The following is a 23070-nucleotide window of genomic DNA, read 5'->3' as shown; positions in this document are numbered from 1 at the left end:
AGGAGTAAACGGGCCACTGCTGACTTCAGACCTTGTTCCAAGGACCAAATCACAGTGCACAGAATGCTATTTTTAAACTGAAAAACTTCAGAAAAAGATGTCGTGGAGCACGTGCGTGCTTCATAAATATGGCAGGAAGGGCCACATAACTACCCCAGAGCTTCCTCTGCCCTCATTCCCCAGCCAGAAATCCGTTCCTCTAGCGTTAACCACCCAAGAAAAGGAAGAGAAGACAAAGCAGTTGTTTTTTGTTTTTTGGTTTTTTTTTTAAAAAAGGGGACACTTCAAGCCAGAGACAACTGAATTAACTTTATTCTCTTCTAACTGCAGATTCAAGGTATACAACTGAACATTGCTATTTTTCTTATGAGACTTATAAATAAAAATACAAAAAATGTTCACTACAAAAAAATCTACTGTTAGTAGGATGTAAAAAATATTCTCTTTGCTATAGAAGGCACAAACTTCACTTAGTGACACATGGAGAGAGAAAAAAACCTGCAGCAGTAAATTCATTTTTTTTTCTTTTTTTTTTTTCCTTTTTAAATCTTGTCAGAAACACTGAAATTACAAAGAAACGCATCAATCTACACGAAACGAAGGCAGATGCGGAAAAGCTGCGACCAGGACCGCACAACGTGGGGTGGGGAACGGCATCAGGGGACGAGAGAACAGGTAGTAGGGCTGGCAAGCGAGACCGGGGGTGGGCAGGATGGGGGCTGGGCAGAGAGGGGCGGGGCAGGGGGGGTGGGGTGGGGCGGAAGGGGGAGAGAGATTTGTACAAAAAAGTAACCGGTAAAATTGAAGAAACGAAATTGGGCAGCCTCCTAAAATTAGGCTAAGAGGAGGTGCTGAGGTAGACATGAACTAGAACATCCATTAATTAAAAACACTATTCCGTAATACAGAGCGATCGGACTGGCACTTGTGCTGTCACCACATAAGACAAGCCACAAAAACAAACAAATAACAGAACATAACACCCAAACCAAAAGGCTTAGTTTTGCTTGGTCCAGCAGGGCAGTAGAGCCCTCAGTGCTATAATTTACATACATATATATATATATATATTTATCTTTATATATACGGGTCGGATATCATGGCGCACCACCACGGCTTCTTCACCTCACAAAGATCATGCATAACACACTACTGTGAACGAATGCCAGGACACACACCAGGAGGCTGGTACCCTGTCTGCAAAGGTCCTGGGACGCCGAGGACCCCGGGAGGCAGGGCGGCCAGCTCGCGGGCCTGCGGGGACCCCACGCCCCCTCTCCCCACCCTTCTCCCCTGACCCAACCTCCCTGGTCTGTCTTGCACCCCTCTCCCGGCCGGCCCTGCCTTTTCCTCCACCCATCAGCACCCCTGAGCTGGGTCGTCTGGCTTTTTCCCCTCCTGCTGAAATATTCAGGTAAGTGCCGCCAGGTAGCTTCAGGAAGGAGGAAGCCAGCTGGGGGTAGAAAAGGATAGAACACAGGGCTCGGGAAAGTGAACAGAGTCGGATCTTCTTCTGCTTTTCTGACATCTGGTGCCCCCATCTTTCACCCTTGGGGGTTTTTTTGCAGGGAACTGTCTACACCTCCCCTCCCCCCGCCCAGCCCTCTCCTGGACAGAGTCCGGAGGCCGCCCCACCACGGGCTCACTCCCCTGCTAGGAGGTAAGCCAAATGGCCCTCTCACTCCGGGGCCTTAACACCCCTGCAGCCGGTGGGACCAATGGCATCCAGAAGGGTACCATACACTTGTGAAAAAATGCAGCAGTTTTGTTTTGTTTTCTACACACAGAGAAACTGTTCAGGCACGAAGATTAAACAAGCCCGCATTGCATCCCTGGATTGTACTGGATCACTGGGGCCCCCAGTCTTCCCCCCCGCCCCTGCACCCCAGATCGACCTTCCCGCTATCCATGGCCTCCTCCAAAGCAGCCCAAAGCAGCAATGATATTTACTATTTTATATCTCTCTCTTGCTATATATATATATCTCTATATTTGTCTATCCTATATACACATAGGATTTTAATGCTTTGAATGAATGAAGGAGTGAATAGGGACAAGATCACATGATGGCTCAATGTCACCGAAAGCGTTAAGGGACACGCCTGTAGGGGCTGAGCACTGGAAAGGGACCACTAACCAGCTTGGGCTCTCCAGGCTGGAGAAGTTTCGCTACGCTGGGTAAGGCAGCAGCAAGCAGTACGGTAGTCAGCAGTTCACGGCTAAAGGCAGCGGCTGGCCAAGGGGCCAGAGGGCTGAAGGAAGAGGAAAGTAAGAACACTCAGCTCTCACCTGGGGAGACAGCACCTCCACCCTCCCTGGTCTCCCTGGCCCCCCTGATCCAGACCCATCTCAAGATTCCACATGCTTTCTGACCTTTACCTCGGCCAGGAGGCCCGGCTAAGAAGGCCTTGGCAAGGTCTGAAGGATTTTGTCTTTGTGAGTAGGAACCTGGGAAAGAGACACGCTGGCCTTCCTGTGGGACGTCGGGGCGCCTCGGAGGGGGAAGGGAGAGCGAAACCAGCACGAGGCATCTTCCTCCCCGTATCCTTCAGACACCACAGCCTTGACCCTCTTTCCTTACTTCCTGGCTAGGGACGGTGGGGCAGACACGGGCTCACTTAGTACCATCCAATGCTGCAACACCAGATTACAACAATACCGTGTGATGAACACACAACCACACACAAAACACACGCACACACACACGTACAAAGGGATATTTTGGTGGTGGTGGTGGTGGTGGTGGTGGTGGTTGTAGTGGATTTTTTTTTTGTCTTTTTTTTTTTTTTCCTATTCACATTACAAAAGGAAAGGGCAAGGTCTTGTAGAACTGACAAGGAACTAACAAACATTACAAAAATATTACAATTTGTTAAATATTAGCTCAACCCTCTCAGCTTTTATGAATAGGGCAGGAGACCCAGGCTGCGTGGGAAGGGTAGGGGGGCAGAGAGAGGTGTCAGCTAGGTCTATGGAATTATTTGATTTTTTTTTCCCCCCTTCCCCACCAAAGTTGAATGATAGCTTGCTGTTAAAATATTGTTTTCTGGGATTTACAGATCCCCTGAGGGCCAGCAGTCCCCTTTCTTCCCAGACTGGGGGAGGAAGCATAGTGCATACTGATTTCTTACAGACGGCCCCTCCCCCAGGAAATTTCCTTCTTTTCACATTATCAACATGACAACTGCTCTAGTCACATATTTCAACTTTTTTTTTTCCTTTCCAAAGCTCTAAGTCATTATTACAATTGCAAAATAGCATCTCCCCTACCTTATCATCCCCAATCAACAGTCTAGTGACAGAGTCCCCCCAGTTCCTATCCCGCCCACCCCCCAACACACAATTTTTAAGGCCTTCCGATTTGGTGGGCGAGATTGCGGGGGCTGGCAGGAGGGCTGGGACCAAAGGACGGGGTGGGGGTGTTCACAGCAGCACCCATCTCTCTGACTCCCTTAGAGCCCTCATGACCCTTCTCCCCAAAACCGCTTCCCAAAACCACTTTTCAAAACCCAAGATAAAAATGGCAGCCACAACTTTCTCGGAGAGAGAAAGGAAAGAACACACACACACACACACACACACACACACACACAGACAACTCTTACAAATAAAGCGTGAGATGAAACAGAGGGCCCATCCCAAAGTGAACACAAATATTGCAAATGTGCTTTCCAAAATTCAGGGCAGGGAGGCTGGGGAGAAGGGGAGGGGGGGTAGCAGAGCAGCAGAATGGGAGGCATGAAGGGAACAAAAGAATGGAGGAACATAAGAGGTAGCTTTTAGAAAAACAACACCCCTACCCTCATACAACAAAACACAGCCAGGCTCATCCCCACCCAGCCCTGAAGAGAGACCAATTTTGGCAATGAGCAAGCACAGGGAGGTGGGCCCACAGGGTCGCCAGGAGCTGAATAATACAATAATACGGGCCCCTAGACTCTAATCCCCCAGCAAATTATAAGAAAGGTGGGATTTCCTCCAGGATGTTTTAGGCTGAACCCTTGCTGGGCGCAGAGGACTTGGGCCCTGGGCAGAACCAACAGTGACTCCCGGGTGCACCCATCACACCCTCCCCTCCGCCCACCTTCTGCTGAGCCCCGGCTCTCGTGCTCAGATCCTGAGTACTGGACTCCTTCTGTCCAGCTCCTTCCAGCGGGGATGGGGAGGGCGGAGGCCAGCCGAAGTCTATGAAATCAACTCTTAATTCACACAAGAAACAGAAAAGAACATCCTCCCTATTCCTCCAACCCCCAACCGAAAAAGAGATACAGGGGTTAACAAAGCTCATGAGGTCACAAAAAACTGAGGTAATTCAAGTACAATGTGCTAACAGGGGAACAGGGGACACAGAAAAGAAGCAAAACAGAACACAAGGGCCAAAGCGCTTTCAACTCCTCCTCCTCCTCTCCTTCCTCCTCCCTGTGGACTGGGGGTGGGGGGCCCTGAGCGCCAGGAATTCTGTGCCGCTCTCTGAACCAGGGCTGGGGTCCCCAGTACAACTCAGCAGCCCTCCCCCCGCCCAGCCAGCTACCCTGACCCCTGGACAGGGGGTCCCCTTCTCCAAAAAGGGCATCCATATCCGTCCCTTAGGTGACGAGTCCTTACATGGACCCTTCTCCTAGGGACTGAAAGTGGGGTTGCAGGGATTTGGGTTGGTTTGTTTGGTGGGACAGTAGATACCTAGTTAATGTTTTCCCATTTTAGAAGCAAAAGCAGCTCAGCAGGAACCTCGCTCAGGACAGGGCTTGGCGAGGGTGTTCTCAGAAAGCTGAGGGCAGCAGGATGGGGAATCTGGGAGTCAAACCCAGCTTCCCCACTAGGGAGACTGGGCGAGGAGGAAGATGCCCGCCCCCCCCCCCCCCCCCGTCCATGAGGGGCTGGGGGCCCTGTGCTTGGAGGACAGGAGTCACTAGGAAGGCAGGGAGCAAGGAGCTAGAGAGGGACAAGACCCAAGAAGCTGCTGGAGACCTTGAGGGGACACTGGCATGTGGCAGAATGGAGGCGGGGTGGGGGGTGCTGTGCAGGGGAAGCAACAGATACACTGAGTGGTAGGAAGGGAAGGAGAGCTCCTCCACCCCCATCTGCCCCAGCAAACCAGAGCTGCCATGTGACCGGCCCAGCCCACCACCTGCAGGCCCCCTCCCTGCCCCCAACCCTGGGGACAGGCGGATTGTTGGGCTCCGACCAGAGGCCCCCTTGCCCCCTCCCCTGCCTCCACTTCTGGACATCGAAGGGGGTTCTGGATGGAGGGACGAGAAAAACAGACCACCCTCTGAACTGAACAACCCCCTCCGCCCCCACCCAAGAACACGAGGCCAACCAGAGCCCAGGCAGAGAGGAGGGACAGAGGGGGCCCCCCTAACCCCCCCGGGGAGGGGCAGTGGCCGGGCATTGGGTCACCTGGAGCCCCAGAGAGAGTCCAAGGCCAGACAGCTATCAGGTTTCCTTTTCTTTGTCTCTTTTTTTTTTTTTTTCCTTTTTTTCCTCTTTTTTTCCTTCCTTTTTGTTCTATTTCTCTTTTGTCGCCCAGAGGCTCACAGACTTCACCCACCAGAACGCCGCTCCCCTGGCTGCCCGCTCGCCGCCGCGGGCCCGCCTCACACGTAGCACAGGTAGAGGTAAGTCTTCTCTATCCTCCAGTCAGGTGGGATCTCCTCGGGCTTGTGGCCCTTCATGTGCTTCTGCATGGAGGACAGGCTGGGGCAGTACTCGGTGCAGATGGTGCACTGGTAGGGCGAGGCGCCATTGTGCGTGCGCAGGTGCTTGATCATGGCCGAGTAGTCCCGGGAGCGCTGGTGGCATAGCTTGCACTCGAAGGGCTTCTCACCTGGGGGGGGGGGCGGGAGAGAGCCAGTGTGTGGGGGGGAGCCATGAAGGCCTCCCTGGGGGTGCAGGGGGGTGTCTAGGGGGGACCCTCATGCTTGCTGGGGACGTCGGTCCCTCTAGTTCAGCGCTTTCCATGAGAGCCCTCCGTGAGGATGGACGTACCACTCAGTGCGGCAGCCACTAGTCCATTGACCCACCGGGCCCCTGACGCATGGCTAGGGTGCCTGGAGCTGCGGGTTCCATGGCGCTTCCCGGTCGCTCATCTCACGAGCCCCGGGCAGCACATGGCTGCAGTGGTGCTCGCACACCCTTAGCCCTGCCTTGCTCTTCTCGACCCTCCCAAAGGCTCAGAATCTTCCCTTCCCAAGAAAGGAGGTGGGGGTCTAGGAAAGGGCCAGTGAGGTGCCAAAAAGCCCCCGGGGATGGCTCTTCAGCACAGTTCTTTCCAGGGGGAATAAGAGGTAGAGTCCTTTTCTGGGCTACGGCTGGTGGGGAGTAGGTGGGTCAAAGTGAGGGAACCCCGTTCTTCAAACGTGCTCCTTCTGGGACGGCTACTCCTCTAAGGCTCCGAGAAGCTGCCCCTGGACCCTACCTTCTTGGTGGGGCTAGAAAGGGGTTTGGGAGGGACAGACAGCCTGGAGGTGCCTGGCCATACCCTGGGTGCTCCGCAGCCTCCTCCCAGTTAGAGTCCCCTGGAGCTGAGCAGAGGGTGTGAGGGAACCTTGTTTCGATACAGTAATTAACTGGCCAGCCATCTCGCTATCGATACTCCTCTGTGCAGAGGCCCCAGCAAATAATGAAGTAATGAACAGCCAAAGTGATCTAACTATCGACCCGCTATTTACAATAGTCACCACCAATGCATTTAATGATCCGATCGCCGGGTCACATCCCCGGCAGGGGGCTAAGGAAGCCCCAGGGCTCTGGAAAATGCTCGGAGTGACTCTAGCTGTCAACACCAAGCACCCGAGGCTCCCCTTGTGGTGCAGGCTGGAGGCGAGAGAGCAAAGCTCGGACAACACAGTATCCTCTCCCTGTTGTGTCCTCTGTCTCCCCCTCCCACCCCTGAGAGTGTGCACATGGGTGCACACTCTCCCCTCAGCCAGCGGCCAGTGGGACCTGTCCGAGGTCACGTCTCCCCCATCCTCTGTCTGCTGGTTGGGACAGCTGCTCCCCTGACGGGAGGAGGCATCCTAGTTTGCTGGATCCCACTACCTTCCACTACCTCGCATCCTCTTGGGAAGTCCTTCTGAGTATCTACCTTTCTGCCCCGCCAACCTGCAGCGTGCTGCCGGGAAGGATGTTTAACACTGGCTCTCCAGAAAGGAAGGATTCTGTAGCCTTTGCCCGTGGCCACGTTATGACCACTCCCCACGTGGCAGACCGGAAGCAGCTGAGGGGACGTCACTGTCCTTGGAGTCGGGAAGATTTGGGCAGGGTGGCCTGTCATGGGCAGGTGGCCCCAAGTTGGGCCATGCTGGACCCTGAGGCCACCTCCACTTGTTTTGTCCCCAGACCCCACACTAGATCACATTCTTTTACAGAAAAAAGAGCATGCAGGCCCTCTGAAGGGGTAAACATTATACACGTAGAGGGGTTTGTGTATACCTCTGTTCCTCTGCTCCCCGAAAGCTCAGCCTGACTCCCAGCCCAGCCCTCATCCTCGCCTAACTCGGTGCCCCCTAGACCCAGTTACAAGAAGCTATGCCAGCCTTTGCCTTCTGTCACCAGGCCAACCTGACCCCAATCAGGGACTCTCAGATCGTTGTCCTCTGTGAACTATGGGCACAGCTGCCTGGAAGGCCAGTGTGCGGTGATCAACTAGCAATGTCTGCAGCAGCCTTGGCCCTGGCGGAGGCACAAGGGCCAGCGTGCTCACCTTTCCCAGAACGCATTCCACTCCTAGGCTCAGCCTCGCACCATGCTCCCCCCCTGCCCCGGACACCCAGGTCCCGACGCCAGCTCGGGGGCCCTCCCCGGTCCCCCGTACCTGTGTGCACCCTATAGTGCGTCTCCAGCTGGTGCTTGAGGCTGAACTTCTTGCCACAGCCATTGCACTCATAGGGTTTCTCGCCCGTGTGGATGCGTTTGTGGCTCTTGAGTGTGCTCTCGTCCCGGAAGCAGCTGCCACAGAACTCACACTCATACGGGTGGTCGCCTGTGGGGACAAGGGGCTGAATCAGGGCCTTGCCTCCCCCGCGCCCCCCCTCCGGGAGACAGCAGGGCGTGGAGAATGCCTATCTTCACCACCATTCTCAAAAGACAACATCAGGACCCGTGGCCCCTTCTGGCCTCTGGTGTGAACCAGGGAGTGTGTGTGTGTGCACACGTAAGCATATGTCACTGCGGCCCAGGCCTCGCCCATGGGTGCAGAGCCAGTCTCAGGAAGCGAGAGCCCAACTGGCTCCAGGATGAACAGCCGGCCCCCGCAAGGGGAGAACAGACTTGTACACTTTGGCACCTTGCCCCCCAGCTCCCTGTGCTACCTTCTCTCCCTTTCCTGCAGGTCAGGGGCAAAAGCCATTCCTGCCTGACTGACTCCCCTACCCTTAAAAACACCCTTCCAACTTGGGAAACTAGAAGATACCGCCCCCAAACACCTTCTGCTCTCTCCCTGCTCCACAGTTTCAGCAGCTAAGCCCTCTGCCTGATTTCATCCATCAAACTCCTACTCATCCTTCAGGGCCCAGCTCTCACGTCAGCATGGTTTGGAAGCGTCCCATTAGTGCCACCAACCTGGGCATACTGAGTCACTTTCTTCTGTCCCAAAAGAGAAGAAATGCCTAGCATGATGTCATTTTAGTAGTAGGATGCCTTTTATGGTACTTTCTAATCAAAACGGCCCCGTCCGTGGGCTCACTACCATCTAGGAACCTTACACACATCTTATCACGGAATCACTGCAGTAACCCGATGAGAAATGCAGCATTCTCATTGCACAGTGGGGAAGCCTGAGGTACTCAGATGGTCTCCACGGTCAAACAGCTCGTAAGCAGCGGAGTCGGGACTCAGATCTGGTTTCGGGGCCTGGACACGTGATAACCGATCAGATGGCTAAGTGACACGCTGTCCTGTTTCTCCTGACATGGGCACTGTGCTTCTAGGACGGAAGTGGCTCAAGGGCAAGAAGGGAGTCTTGTTAATCCTGGTTCCCCGGGGTACGTAGCACAGGGCTGACCCAGGGCAGACGCTCAGGAAAGGGTGGGTCGAAAGAGCTTGAAGCTCAGGGAGAGCAGCAGCCCCTGGGCCTGGAAGCTGGGCCCATCAGCCTCCCTTCTGTGCACGGCACTAGCCAGGCCCCTGGAGGGTGAGAGGCTGGGGTGGGGGGATTCACCGTCTTTTGCTTTGTACCCAAAGTGGAGGCTTTGGGGGCTGAAAGGTGAGGCCTTCAGCGACTTATTTATTACAGGAGTGAAGGCAGAGACAATAAAGATAGATAGATCACCCCAGACTTTGTTCATGAATATTTAAATATCGCTGATTCGTCTTGTCACTGTAATTACAATTTCTCTGGGCTGCATCTCCAACAACCACAGTTTATGGTAAAGAATGGCCCACTGTATTTCACTTGTCCCTCCGCAGATGTGCGGGTCTGCCAACCGTGTAATGTCCTCTGCATTTCATACATTTTCTTCAGCTGCTGAAGGTTTAAGTCATCCACAATGACCTACGTTTTTTCATTATCCCCGTGTCAAACTGCACTCGTGCCTGGGCATAAATTGTCCTTCTCGTTATAGACTCGCATGCCTGTGCCTTCACTTCCTCTTTAAAATGATATTTTACTCTCTTGTCTCTCTCCTCCTCAGGCCGCCAACCCAACTCCCCCCACCCCCCGGTCTCAAACGCAGGCCCCTGTCCCCACATAAATTCTCATCTCTTCTGATGGCTCTGAAGGGTTTTTAAGGCTCTGTGGGGAGCGGAAGCTGGGGTCGGCTCACCATGGGCTCTCCCTCTCTCTCTGCAAGAAGCTCCGAAGGCAGAGCAGGGTGGGTGGGAGCACTTGGGCGAGGAGTCAGACGCTCAGAGGAGAAGCGGAGGAGCAGAGCCAGCCCCGCAGTTCGTACCCATCCAGGAGGCACGCATAGGTCTGGGGACAGACCAAATCCTGGGGTTTTCGGCACTGCCCTCCCTCTCTCTCTCCTAGGGCCGTGTAGACCGCCGGGTCCCCCAGCCAGCCCCACCCAACCCCAAGGGGAGTAGAGGTCGGTGCAGACCCTGGTCCTCGTTAGTGGTGTGTGTGTCCCAGCGAGGGTCAGTCTGGGCGGGCCTGTGGCTCACCTGCCACTCTGTCTCTCTGCAGACGTCTGAACACACAGCCCCTGTCTCACATCCGACTCCCCCTCCCTGCCAAACTGGCAACGATAACGACTTTAATCAAGGATTCAGTATCCTCATTAAGATATAAATAAATAAATAAAACAAGGGCCATGTGAGATTTCCAACGAGCGCCGGTAATTAAAACGTACATCGGCAGCCACCCGGCTGGTGGGGGGCGGGTGGAGCGGGGAGCCGCCGTCTGTGCCTTCCCCTCCAGAGGGGGGCCCTGAGAGTTTAAAAAACAAAGGGTTAAGGCAGAGAGGTTTGTTTGATCCGATTTTTATGAATTTAATTATGAAGTGGATCACAAGTTAAATGAGTTTAAATAGGAAATCTCCAGAGTCAGCCCAGGGAAAGGAGTCAAAAGAACTTAGAAGGAAAAAAAACACACACACACGCGTGCCCGCACACACACAGACTTTGAAGCCCGACTAGCACCTGGCCGAAAATCCTCACCCTGAGAGTTAATGGTGTCAGTGTTGCCACAATGTACACAAAACTGGCTGCAGAACTCAAAATCCAATTTGTGGTATGTTGATTAACTCTGTAGCCTCTTTAATGAGCTTGACATTAAGTGCAGGACAAACGAGACTAATTAGAGGCCCTCTGGCCTGCCCAGTGCATCTGTGACCCCAGCGGCCTAGCCTCACCTGGTGGTTTCCCTGGCACCAGCCAGACCCCATCTCGGCCGCTCTTCGGGCCCCTCCCCGCCAGGCCCTGCTTTAGCACAGCTGAGAGTTTATTATATGATGAGCCGTGTGAATCAGGGATCCATCAATGCCAAGAGCGCGGCTGGACTAACCTACCAAACACAGCTGCCGATGCTAAACACCCAGCCCCGGCAGCAACCGGGCCAAGAACAACGGAATAGTAATGAGGCATTGTGTGGGGGGTGGGCTCGGCCTGCAGAGGGCTGGTGTGCACGGGGCCTCACGGGTGTGAGAATCGATGGGGGCGAGCACAGGCGCGCGGGGCCAGCAGTGTGCTCCGCGTTTCCTGGATTATACAAGTCCTTCTCCCCAACTCAGTCTGCAGAGAGCCCCTCCCCACAGATCCCGGCCAGGACTGGCCCGGCAGCAGGGGCTGTTTCGAGGCCTGCACTCCTGGAAGAGAACGCGGGCAGAGCAGGGCGTATCCTGGGTAGACTCTCGGCAGGTTGGGATCTTTCCAGTCCCGTGGAGCCAACTGATTTGATCTAGCAGCCTGCTCAGAAGCAGCTGGAAGGTGACTAGCCACCATGTTAAGGCTGAACTTGGGGACCCAGGTGGGGGGAATGTGAAGACCTGAAGGGAATGTGCACAGAGGCACTACAGAGATGACACCCCCCTTAGCCCTTCTTGTCGGGCCCTACCCGCTGAGACCTCCCCTTGTCTTATGCCAGCAAACCCCAATGTTTCCAGCAAGTCAGGTGATGCTTAAGGCGATGCACGCTCCCCCCCCCCCAACCCGAGTGAGTGGCACCAGAAAGTGCAAGGCCAGGCAGGCTCCTGGAGGAGGCTGCATGCTACTGGGAGGGGACCTGCTTGGTCCACAATAAGTAAAGCACCCCTGCCCCGTTAGCAGGGCGTGCCACCTAGGAAAGGTCTGGCCTGCATACTTAATCCCAGAGCTGTGATGAGACCCAAGAACGAGGAGAGAGAGAGAGAGAGTCCTACCACTCGTGCCTTGAGGCACATAGATTTGATACTCTTCCCAAGAGTCATGTAACCCTGTGACAGACCCCGATAGGGAGTCGGCCTCTGTCTCCCTGGCCCCACCCCGTGCCCCAGTCTCACGCCAGACCCAGGACAGAGCACAGAGAAGTCTCAGACAGTTCTCAGAGAAGTCTGAGAACACAAGCTAGGCTTAGCTTTCAGGGCGAGGACACAGCAGTCCCACTCTGCAGGGCTGAATCGAAAACTCATGCATCTGAAGGGCAGAGACCCACGCAGGCTCAGAAAGGGACACTCCTTTATCCAGGTGCAGTCAGTGAAGACTCAGTTTTGTCATAGGGAAAGGAATGAATTTAAGTCACCCAAAACAATCTGCCTCCTGGCCCTTGGGGTCAACCTAGGGGGGCGGCCGCAGGGACGAGCCAGTACCGGCCACAGGGCCCAGCCCCCTTGGCTCACAAGTACCTTCCTCCTCCATCACTGGCTCCTGGTCGATGTGCCCTCATCGTCTCCCCTAATCACGGTTAATGGACAAGGACAGAAAACTTGCTTCTGTTACTTCAGGGCAAGCAGGACCCCTTCCTAATATTTCCGGGGCTGCCGTCAGGCACGCGTGTCCATGCGGTGAAGGCCAGGGAGAGGCGAGGGCTGTGACACAGACAGCTAGAGACCAAGTTGGGTAGGCTTTTTTCAAAACGTGTTTTGGGTCCACCCTCATCAGAATCTCTTGGGAATATGGGTCCATCGTGTTGCGCCTTGGGTCCCTTTCTATATCCACGAAGTCCAAGTTATGGGGGGTGGGGCGAGACCCTAAGAGCCTGCATTGCTGAAGAACTCAACATTCTGTTGAGCACAGAGAGACTGAGACTCACAGGTCCCCTAGGCGGGACGGGGAGAAGAGCTAACACTTACCTGCGCAATGAAGCCCCTCCACGCCCCCACCTTGAGCAAAGGAGGGCTAGGTCCGACCTGGACTGACCCCTCCCCTGTATGTCCCGGGAGGTGAATCCAGACACAGATTCCTGGCGACTCGGCTCCTGCCACCCCCCTCCCCGCCCCAGCGGGCTTACCTGTGTGTGAGCGCAGGTGGCGTTTGAGGGCGGTGTGGCTGGGGAAGGTGCGGTTGCACTCGCTGCAGATGTAGCTGCGCACGCCGGCGTGGACCTCCATGTGCTGCTGGAGCGCGCTCTGCGCCTGGAAACGCTTCCCGCACAGCAGACAGAAGACGGCCATGTCCGTGCCTGTGGGGGACAGGAGCAGGGACAGCCTCAGGACAGCTCCTGACTCATCCGGCGCGAGCAAGCACCAGGGGCCAGGGTCAGGGCTATGCCTGTACTCCCCCAAGGTCAGGGGCGAACCCGGGGCCAGGCCACGCAGCATCGAGGGAGCACCCGGTGTGTGGCTCCAATGGTGGACAAACTCAACTTCCCTGTCTCCCTCACAGCGCCTAAAGTCTAGTGGGAGAAAGAGGCAATCAAATCCGTCACAATGACAAAGGTGAGGCACAGCTTGGCTGTGTCAACGGCAGGGTACCAAGATGGCGCATGTCAGAGGGACTTTCGGAGCCTGGGATGGCAGGTGTGAAATCGGGGTGGCCTCTGTGGGGGGGTCACAATCACAAAGACAGCACGTGCCAGCCAGAGGTGGAGTAGAGCTATTCTGAAGTCCTATCTCCAGAAGGCAGGCTTGACCTCCTCACCGTTCAGGTAAGGCAAACAGGGCACGGGGACTACGCAACTTGCCCGAAGTTCTGCAGGGTTCAGAAGCTGCCATCCAACCCAGGCCACTTGGGTCTGCATCCTCTCCAGAGGCTAGCTACAGATCCTGTTCCTTTAACCAGTTCTCCCTGCACCGATGCACACATCTTAAGAGTCTCTTCATTCAACAACGATTATTCTAGTACCTTCTGTAAGAAGGACTCCCTTTGGGACACTGGGGATCTAGCCCTGGAAACCTACACCAAGTCTCTGCTGTCAGCACAGAGGTCCCCCAGCACATGAGGCCATGAACACTCTGGCCTGGAAAGAAACGCGTTATCAGAGGATCAGACAGAAGAACAGCACAGATGGCGTGGGGGACATGGAGGGGAAGGCCAAAGCAGCAGGCAGGGCCAGGCCATAAAGGGGTCTTGAAAACCACGGGAAGACATTTAGGCAGCATCTCAAGACACATGGGCAACTGTCAGAGGATTTTAAGCTAGAGACTGGCATGAGATTTTCACTTCATTCTGTCTGGTCATTCTCTGCAGTGATCACAAACACAGGTCCCTGCCCCGTGGTACCCTATAAAGACAAGCTTCCAACCCCATCTGATCCTGCTCTGGAGCCACAGCCTCTCTGGGCGCAGCAGCACAGCCGGGGAAGCATCCACACCCACCATCTGAGTCCTCACCAGGGACTCACTGCCCACCATTTTGGATCCTACTTCCCCGAGCAGGTCCGCTCCCCTGCGCAGCTTATCGGCTGCCCCCCAAGCTGGCATCTGGTGCTCAGCCCCGCACCACCTGGCCCTGTGCAGAGGACACGAGTGGGAAAGGTGGACAGGCCTAGCATTTGTTGGTGCAGCCCTGAGGGGAGGAAGGGCAGAGCTCTCTGGTCGCTCAATGCGGAATCAAGGAGATCTGGGCAGAAAGTGGGGTGAAGAGAAGGACAGCATGAAGACCTTATTACCAGTCTGGTCCATCCAGGGAGACAGCAAAGGGGTGGCCTGTTCTCCCTGCACGAGTCCCATTCAGAGCTGGGTTTAGGATGAACTAGCAGGAAGGCAGACCCTCCACCCCGTTCCTCTAGCCCTCACAGTCACCTGTGTAGCCAGGGGTCGCATCCAGGTTCAGGAGAGGCTGAACACAATGCAAAAGCACTGTTCTGCTCCAGGCCTCGATGAGCACAAGGGAAAGGAACCAGTACAGGTGCTTTATCGATGCTGCCATCCCAACTAACCCACGCCCCCAACCCCACAAGGCAGGCATTCTCATCGCCCTGGCCATGAATGGGAAAACAAGTTGCCTAAGGTCACACAGTCAGAAGAGGCAGAGCTGAGATGTGAGACTGCTGAAGTCTGTCTGATTTCCACCACGGAGCTCAGCCTTGGGCTGCCTGACTATCCGGGCTTCTGGAAGGGACACCATAGGGCCAGTGCGCCAGTTCTCATGCCGCTTGGGTTGGGAGCCCCAGCGCGTCTGGGGCAGCCCCAGCGCGTCTGGGGCAGCTCCAGCGACAATTAGAAAACCGGGGTGGGGGGGAGCACCGGAAACAGAGACACAAGGTACAGCTCTCTAAAGCCTTCCCACGTCCCAGGCCAGCAAGAATTTGGGGCAGGTACTGGTGTGTCTGGCTGAACCTGGCTGAGGGGAGAGGCCTGCCCGACAGGCGCAGCCACAGGGCTGATGGCAAGCGCTCAGTGTCCAGGACACCTCGGTGCGCAGGCCATCTGCAGCAAGCTCTGTGACATCCCAAGGGCCCCCAGCCCCGGCCCCAGCTAAGCCAGATGTCGAATAGCTGCCTCCCACTGGTAAGCTAGAGCCGGCCTCGTGGGCAAGCTGAGCCCTTCATCACCCCAGGTGCCCCCTTGGACATCACCTGAGATCTCCAGCGTGGAAAGCACCTGGGTCTGAGAGAGTATGACATTCCTGGTAAAGACACTCCAAGCCTACACCGCCAGGCCCAGAGGAGTTCTGTGAGCTGGTGCCCCATCAGCACAGGACGGACTGAGGACACCACAACCCTCAGCTCCCTGGGTCTTCCCAGGGAAGCTTCTCAAAGCTGCCACCCTAGGCCACCCATACGTGGCCTAAATTCACGTTGTACGCATCCAGCAGCCTCCATGAACAGTTACCAAGCACAGGCCCTGAGAGGTGACAAGGGGGAGGCTGAGACCAAACAGAGAACTGGGGTCCTGGACAAGCTGGGGACACAGACACGGAGACCTGCCAGGGGACAAGACGGGGAGACTCCATGAGAACTGTGGCACTGAGAAAGGAAGACTATTGACAAGCCAAGGACCAGGAGGAGGGACAAATGGAGAGACCAAGCTTAGGAAACACCACAAATAAGTTTCAAAGCAGGCAGGGGCCCAGGATAGCCCCAGAGGGTGGAGATAAGTGGGGAGGGACTGGCCAGGGGAGGGATTCTGAGGACAGGAGTGGGGGGCAGAGAAATGAGGTCCGGGGAAGACAGTATGACGGCATCTGGCATGGGGGCTCCATCGGGAAGCGGGGTGCACCCAAAGTCCCCAGGTGGCCAGCTCTGCACCCTGGCGGCCAGTTTCAAATGGAATCATCCCCCCTTGGGAAGGAAATGCCACCATGTCCCTGAAAGGGTCCCTCTCCCTTTCCTGGTACACCTCACCGGGCTCAGGGGCCCTCCTTGACCACCGATACCCTGGTCGAGGTGTAGAGATGAAAAGAAGGGGTCTCTGAGGCCCTGTATCCATTCTCCCCTCTCCTCTGTTTGGAGAGGGACAGCTGAGAAGACAGAAAAATATTTAAAAAGGAGAAGGTGGCGGGGGCGTGGGGGAGTAGAGAAGTGGAGAAGACCCAAGAAAAGCTACTGGTGCATGCAAGCTAAAAATCCAGAGACTGGATTTGAGTTATTAAACCATTTGCTGCCGTTCCTGCCTAGCTGATTGTTCGCATGTATGATGAGTCAGGGCAGATTCTATTACACTGGGAGATTAAGCAAATAAATGCTAGCTTTTGGAAACACATTAAAATGTGGGACTATGGAAATAAAATTATCTAGAAAATTGTATTAGCAATTCATTAGCTGCCATGAGATGTGCGGCTGGGCAAGAGGCCGGGCGGCGTGACGACGCGGCTCCTTGCACCGCCCAAGCCCCAGGGACGCCCGGGGCTCCTGCTGCTGCTACAGACAGACCTCATGCCTGATACCACTGCGGAGGTAGGACGAGCCTCCACCCGTAGCAGAAAACCTTCAGGAAATCACCTGGTTGGCATGACACCAGGGAGATGAAAGCAGCCCAGGGGGTTTGGCTCTGCTGCTTCCTCGCCTCGTGTCTCTGACCAAGTCAGTGAACTTCTCTGGACCAGAGTTTGCTTGTCCTTGGCTACCCAGTTGTCACTGAGAGCATCAAATGAGAGGTCCAGGCGCAAAGGCTTTCCAAACTATAAAGTGAGAGCAGAGCCCCTGCCAGCCCAGACGCCGCCTTTGTCTGAACGGGAAAATCATCCTCTTACTCTGGGCAGACACAGATAAGTCGTCTGGGTGCACGGCTCTGGCGAGCAAAGAGGGCTGGATCCCCGCCTCTGATCCCCCCTTCCAGCCAGGCATCCCCCTACAGCCACGGACAGCCCAGATGGGGCTCATGGCCGCCCTGCGCAACACACGAGCTGAAGTTGCTCTATCAATCCTGGGCGGCTGCTTCCAGAAAGCTGACTCTAGAGGGGGCATCTTGGATGAGTTACACCATTTAGGACTCAATGCCAAGAACATCTTCTTCCTCTAAAGCCCTCACGACGAAAACCCTTTGATGCATTTATTTTTGACATTCAGCTCTGCCTACTAGATTGCAAGCAGGAACTGTTCCCTTCATCTTTATGTTCCCCAACCCAGAGCACAGGGCCTGGCAGAGCGTAGGCACTCGGTAACTGCATGGGGCATCAGAGACTAAGGAAGGAGCTGTGGGACGATGGCAAAGGGCAGACAAGGGGCAGAAGGTGGGGGGGGGCAGTCCTAGTACAGAAAGCCAGACAGCTAGAGCTAGAGAGAACCTCAGACCAAATGTAGCCATTACCGGGCACTTCCGGCAGAACTCTCTTTGGAAATCAGTAACACCAAGTGACCCACAGGCATCTGATCTGGTTGGGGCCTCTCGTGTCTATCTGGAAGGCTGGACAGGACTCCCCAGTTCCCACTCTGCATCTGAGCTCTGTGGGTCAGCAGCAAAGACCGAAACCACCAGAAGATGCCGTGAATCCAGCCGACCTCCGTGCTGGCCCCCGAGCGGCGGTCCCGCCTTGGCACGGGGACACTGGGCTTCATTCCTTCCTTCTAGGATTCCTTCTTCCTCTAGGATTCCTTCCTCTAGGGAGACGGCATTCCCCTTCCTAACTCACCTGCCCCTTCCAACGTCAACTTCCCAGGACTGTTCGGAGGCAAGGACACGTGTTTCTGAGTACGTAAATTCTGCAAAGGTTCTGTTTTGTACCAATCCGGAAATCATAATGTAAACTGGCCACATAAATTAGCCTGGGTCCAAAGAAAATAGTTTATCAGGTCAAGGAACAGCACCTCCTCTGCTCTTCCAAAGAATGAATGGGGGCTCCGTCTTGAGCTGTACTCCAAAGGTGTCTGCCTGACACAGTCTATCACTGGAGGTAACGTACCAGGTTATGGAATGAGATAACCTCTTGAATGAAAAGCCTGGGTCTAGGTAATGTGGACAGGGCCCATGCAAATATCTGGGCTGCCACTTGCCTCCCTTCTGTCTCAGGAGACAGCCACAGCCCATCCCCCCTCCAGCCCTAAGGGCAGCACGGCCCGTTCTGGCTGCAGGGCATGTCCAACTAGCAGACTCTCGATTTAAAACAAGTTTAATTATAGCCAAAGGATGGGAGAAAGCCAAGGCCAGGGTGGAACCTGAGGCAGGAGGGGTGACACAGATCCAGGATATTTATTTCACCGAGGTGATGACCAGGTCTGAAATTATGAGACACAAAACCCTCATGTTTACACCTGTGCCATTTCCATACCAATTAGCTCTTTAATAGAAAGGAAGGAGCAGGATCAGAGGGATACACAGCTGGAAAAGATGTTCAGGTGCTACACCTTCTTGGAACAAGGCTCTTATTATCTCCAGCATAAGCAGTTTCTTAATCAAAAGAGCAGAGGGATCTAAATATACTCTGGCTTTTTTCAGTAAGCTAGTTGTGACTGCCACGTGTGCGTGTGCTGGACTTCGTGCACGCCTGTGTGTGTCTATGCGTGCACACGGCCCACAGATGGGCTTGTCGGGTCCAACACCACCTAACCTCACCCAGCAGAAGAACAGCTGCCTTCCCCGCCAACCCCCCCCTACGGTTTTGTTTTTTCTCCCCAGAGGAAGAAAATATCAACTTTAGGGTGGCTGCAAAAACCTTGATGTAAACTGGAACCATTCCCCACCTTGCACCCCCAACCTGACCCACAAATCCTTCAGACAGGCCTTTCTATTCCCTCTGACCCCTGGATGCCGTTTCTGGCCACAGGCAAACCTGGGTAGCCCCACACCAAAACCATCCTGGAGACTACAGTCGTTCCCCCTTCCCTATCTTTCCCCTTGCTCCCTCCTCTGCCCCTGCCCCCAGATCGTTGTTAAAGAGCACAGAAGAACGGCATCATCCACTGGGCAAGAGAAAAAGACCAAGAGGAGACAAGCAGCCCAAGGCTGACTCACCCCACAGGAAGGCTCTGTCTGCATCTCGAGAGGGTGGAGAAGGCTACAGGTGCGGAGGGAGCAGGGACAGAGAGCCGACAGAAAGGAAATGAATGCCCAGCCGTGACAATGGTAGGGGTGCCTTCCTTTTGACTCCCCGGTACCACCCTTTAGGGTTTGGCTCCTTTTCAAGGGATCTACTGGAGAAAGGGCCAAGAGCTCCTTTGTTAGATATTCTCTTGGGCACAAGTGACAGGAGCATTTGGGTTGAACTCCTGAAATCCCAACCTTCTTCAGAAAGCTAGCTGTTTGCACAATGAGAGCCCAGTCTGCCCATACCAAGAAAACGTCAGCCCCATGACCCCTGAGAAAGACAGCTTCCAAGAGTGGGAGACAAGCTCCACTATATCCTTTACTGCTGGCAGCCTCCCTTAAAGAAGATGGAGAAGAGGGGTGCCTGGGTGGCTCAGTGGGTTAAAGCCTCTGCCTTTGGCTCAGGTCATAATCCCAGGGTCCTGGGATCGAGCCCCACATCAGGCTCTCTGCTCAGCGGGGAGCCTGCTTCCCCCCCGCCCCCACCTGCCTCTCTACCTACTTGTGATCTGTCAAATAAATAAATAAAATCTTTAAAAAAAAAAAAGAAGAAGAAGAAGATGGAGAAGACACCCCAGGAGGCCAGCCTCGAACCGCATCAGTCACCAGCCTGTGTACGGGGGCTTGTCTCCCACATACAGAGTCTCCTGCTGCTGGGACACCTTTAATCATCGGTTCAGTTACCTCTTCTCAGACCAAGCCTAAAGCTAAAAACCTAGTCTTCTTGTCGATGTCAGCCTTGTCAGTTCCAGGCTCCTCATCCAGCCCTTCCACCCCTGTTTCCTTCTTCTGGAATCTTGGAAGGCAGTCTCTAGAAACTTCCACTTCCACAAGGAAAAGGAGGAATGTGAGGGCTTCATACCATGAGCCCATGGAGCAGGGAGTTCTCAATGAATAACCAAAGAAGGGGCGGGGCTACAGCAGCGGATTCAAATGTGTTTTAAGACGAAGCCACGGATGGGTGAGTGATTGCCTGTCTCAAGGCACACGCCCCTGTGCACATGTGCACGTGCACACCCTCTCGGTCTCTGGGGGAATGTGGCTGAACCTTCAGGCAGCAGCTAGCAATGCTGGCTTCCAGAAAACTGTGTATTTGTTTAGCAGTGAGCTGCAGACACAAGTGCATTTCATTACCCGGCACCTCCAGCTACAGTAAACAAATTTGTCAGCTCACTAGCTCATTAAGGTGCACCCCGGACACGGGGGATTTATTGAGACCTGCACAATAAAAGTAACATGAATGGATTTACTAATTTTGTCAATCACTCCAACAAACGAGCCGGAAAGGAAGAGGAACTGGGGGAGGGGGACAAGAAAGGGGATGGAAAAGGTAGGGAACGAAGGAAAACGGAGAAAGAAAGTTGAGTTTGGTTTGCAGGAGAGTGTCAACAGGTGAATAGGAGACCAGATCGGTGCTCTGCTGCTGCCTGGTGACATGACCGCCTCCGCGCTCCACCCACCTCCCGGCGGGCCCCACGTTCCGGGGGGTACGGGCCCCTGGCAGAAAGGGTGCCAAGGGCAAACTCGACTGCAAGATGTCAAACGGATGGGATGGGAAGGTGTGCTTCCGTTCCGCCCTCCCCGGCATCTGACGCGGAAGTAAGGAAGCCGAGGATTCAAAGCCACACGAGGGGAAGTAACTGCGTCCTCCGCACCAGAAGCAACCGGCTGCCTCTCCCGGTACTTCCCATCTGCACCTGCAGCCACTTCCCAGTCGTGTTCCTGAGCCCTTCCAGACATTCCTGAATCCAAACTTCCCCCATGAGAGCAAGAGGAGGAAGCAAAGAAGGAGCGGTGGAGAGAGAGAGAGATTGTGTGTGTGTGTGTGTGTGTGTGTGCGCGCGCGCGCGCGCGCGCGCGTGCGTGCAGGGGGTGGGCTTGGGTTGGGAAGTAAATCCAGAGAGGTATGCAGCCCTCTGGTCTGTAACTTTCAAAATGACAGCAGGACTGGGGCAAAGGTCACAGGGTCCACGGCCTTAAGCACCTCGGCCAGCTGTGGCGGTGCAGCCTGTAGCCCGCAGGACGCCTGCCCGTATAAATCAGCGGTAAGCTGCACCCGCTGGGGTTGAGGACAATGGGCCCACACGGGGGCGGGAGGCAGGACAATGGGGCCCGGCCAGTGCGCAGGCCCGGAACAAATGCGCCCTGGCACCACGGGGGGCCCCCATTTGTGAAACTAATTGGCCCACGATTGAAAAATTGGACCAACTTCAACAGCCCCGAGGGGAAAGGGGCAGCAGCCCGCTGTCGCCTAACCCAGCCCAGCCCCTGGGCCCAGCCCTGGGATCAGAAGCTTCTCACAGGTACTAGCCACTCCGGCGGAGGAACGGTGCCTTGGAGATGGGACCACGCAGTGGAGATGGGGCTGGGGAGTAGGGCAGGTGGACAAGCTGCCTCAGGGACCCATGGTCAGCTTTTCCTCCCAGGACTTCTCACTTCCTCACCATGGAAGAGGGGTAGAAGATGGGAAAGCCCTGGGGTCTTCAGCCAGAAGGCCTGTGCTCAAGTCCTGACTCAGTGACCAACTTGCTGTGTACCGTTGGGTAGGTGACTAGACCTCTCTGGGTCTCCGTTTCCTCACTCGAAAAATGAATGTGGAAGTAAATGATCCTTGAAAGCTTCTCCCCCTACTCTAACAGTCAATTATCCTAGGCCTGTTGAAAACTGAAAGATCCTTTTTCCCACTAAGATGTAGTTCAGGCATTTCTCCTTCAAAGTCTGATCTGACAGCCCTCTTTTAGTTAAAGAGAATCTCGAGGCTTCCCTGGAAACCACGGTCTTGGGCTCACAGAGGGATAGTCACAGGTGAGGGAACGAAAAGACCGAACCATAAGTGAGAATCTGTTGGAGGTCAATCCAGGTCTATCACTCCTAAACCCTTCTCAAGCAGCCCTGTGAGACAGGGCGTTCTCGGAAGATGAGGGAAAGCAAGACTTGAGAGAACCCAGCAGGTCCTTTCTCTCAAGTGACCACGAGTTACCTACTGAGTTCCTTCCAGAACTGGCCATCCACTCGGAAGGGCAATCAATCCCTGAGTCACTGGGTCTGAGGGTGCCTGCAGGGCTCTGTGCTGATGGGGTGGGGACAGGGGAGCAGACCTTGCACTCCCATGCCCCCAACACTGTCATAACAGTGATTTCCTTAGGACCCTGTGCCTACGCGTACCAGGCACTGGAAGTCTCAACGGTGGGCCTAGAACTTGACGGGAGGGCACTGCAGCTCCACCTGAAGAGAAGGTCCAATGTCCTTATTTGGAGAATAAGTTCTTACCAGGTCTTTCTCCTCACGTGCATTTATTAGGTGGACAAGACGTTTTCTATGGGGAGTCCATCTCTCCAGTGCCAGGCCTGCCCCGACTCATCTTGAGGCCCCCCCCCCACAGGGGAGGAACCAGGGCCCAGAAGAGGGGTCTCTGGGAAAACAACAACTCAGCTGGGGTCTTCTTTAACACATCCTGTAACCCCCCGATGTATTCCAGAGACAGGGAGATGAAGGTAGAAGGAGGTCCAGAGATAAAAGCTGGGGTCGACCAGGAGAAACAGAGGCAGACAAAGACCCAGAGACACAGCATGGGCTGGGGAAGCGAGCAGGGGCTGGGGGTACAGATACTCAAAATAAAGTGAAATGCTGATTGTTTCAGAGCCATTTCAGTATCGGACACACATCAGGCATTGAGAAGAAAAAGCAAGCCCACATAAATAAACAAAACCCAACCAAAAAGAGAGAGAGAGAGAGAGAGAGGACGTATTCATTTTACTGACATTTTAATGGTTCCTCTCATCTCCCCCCCAGAAGATGATTACAAATTAAG

General features: G+C 54.8%; 1 protein-coding gene across 2 annotated transcripts in view; it reads right to left on the bottom strand.

Moving 5' to 3' along the window:
• Window positions 1-289: 289 nt before the first annotated feature.
• The window catches only part of ZBTB16 (zinc finger and BTB domain containing 16), a 183116-nt gene continuing 160335 nt past the window's right edge, over window positions 290-23070 (bottom strand). For both annotated transcript variants that reach the window (XM_082682722.1, XM_082682723.1), the window contains exons 5-7: window positions 12866-13036; window positions 7817-7984; window positions 290-5827 (exon numbers count right to left, since the gene is read on the bottom strand). In XM_082682722.1, coding sequence (XP_082538848.1) covers window positions 5598-5827; window positions 7817-7984; window positions 12866-13036 — 569 coding nt within the window. In that variant the 3' untranslated portion in view covers window positions 290-5597. The remainder of the gene's footprint in view (window positions 5828-7816; window positions 7985-12865; window positions 13037-23070) is intronic.

The sequence above is a fragment of the Mustela nivalis genome (genome assembly GCF_964662115.1).
Source record: "Mustela nivalis genome assembly, chromosome: 9".
Classification (NCBI taxonomy): Eukaryota; Metazoa; Chordata; class Mammalia; order Carnivora; family Mustelidae; genus Mustela; species Mustela nivalis.
This window is presented reverse-complemented; position numbering and strand designations above follow the sequence as displayed.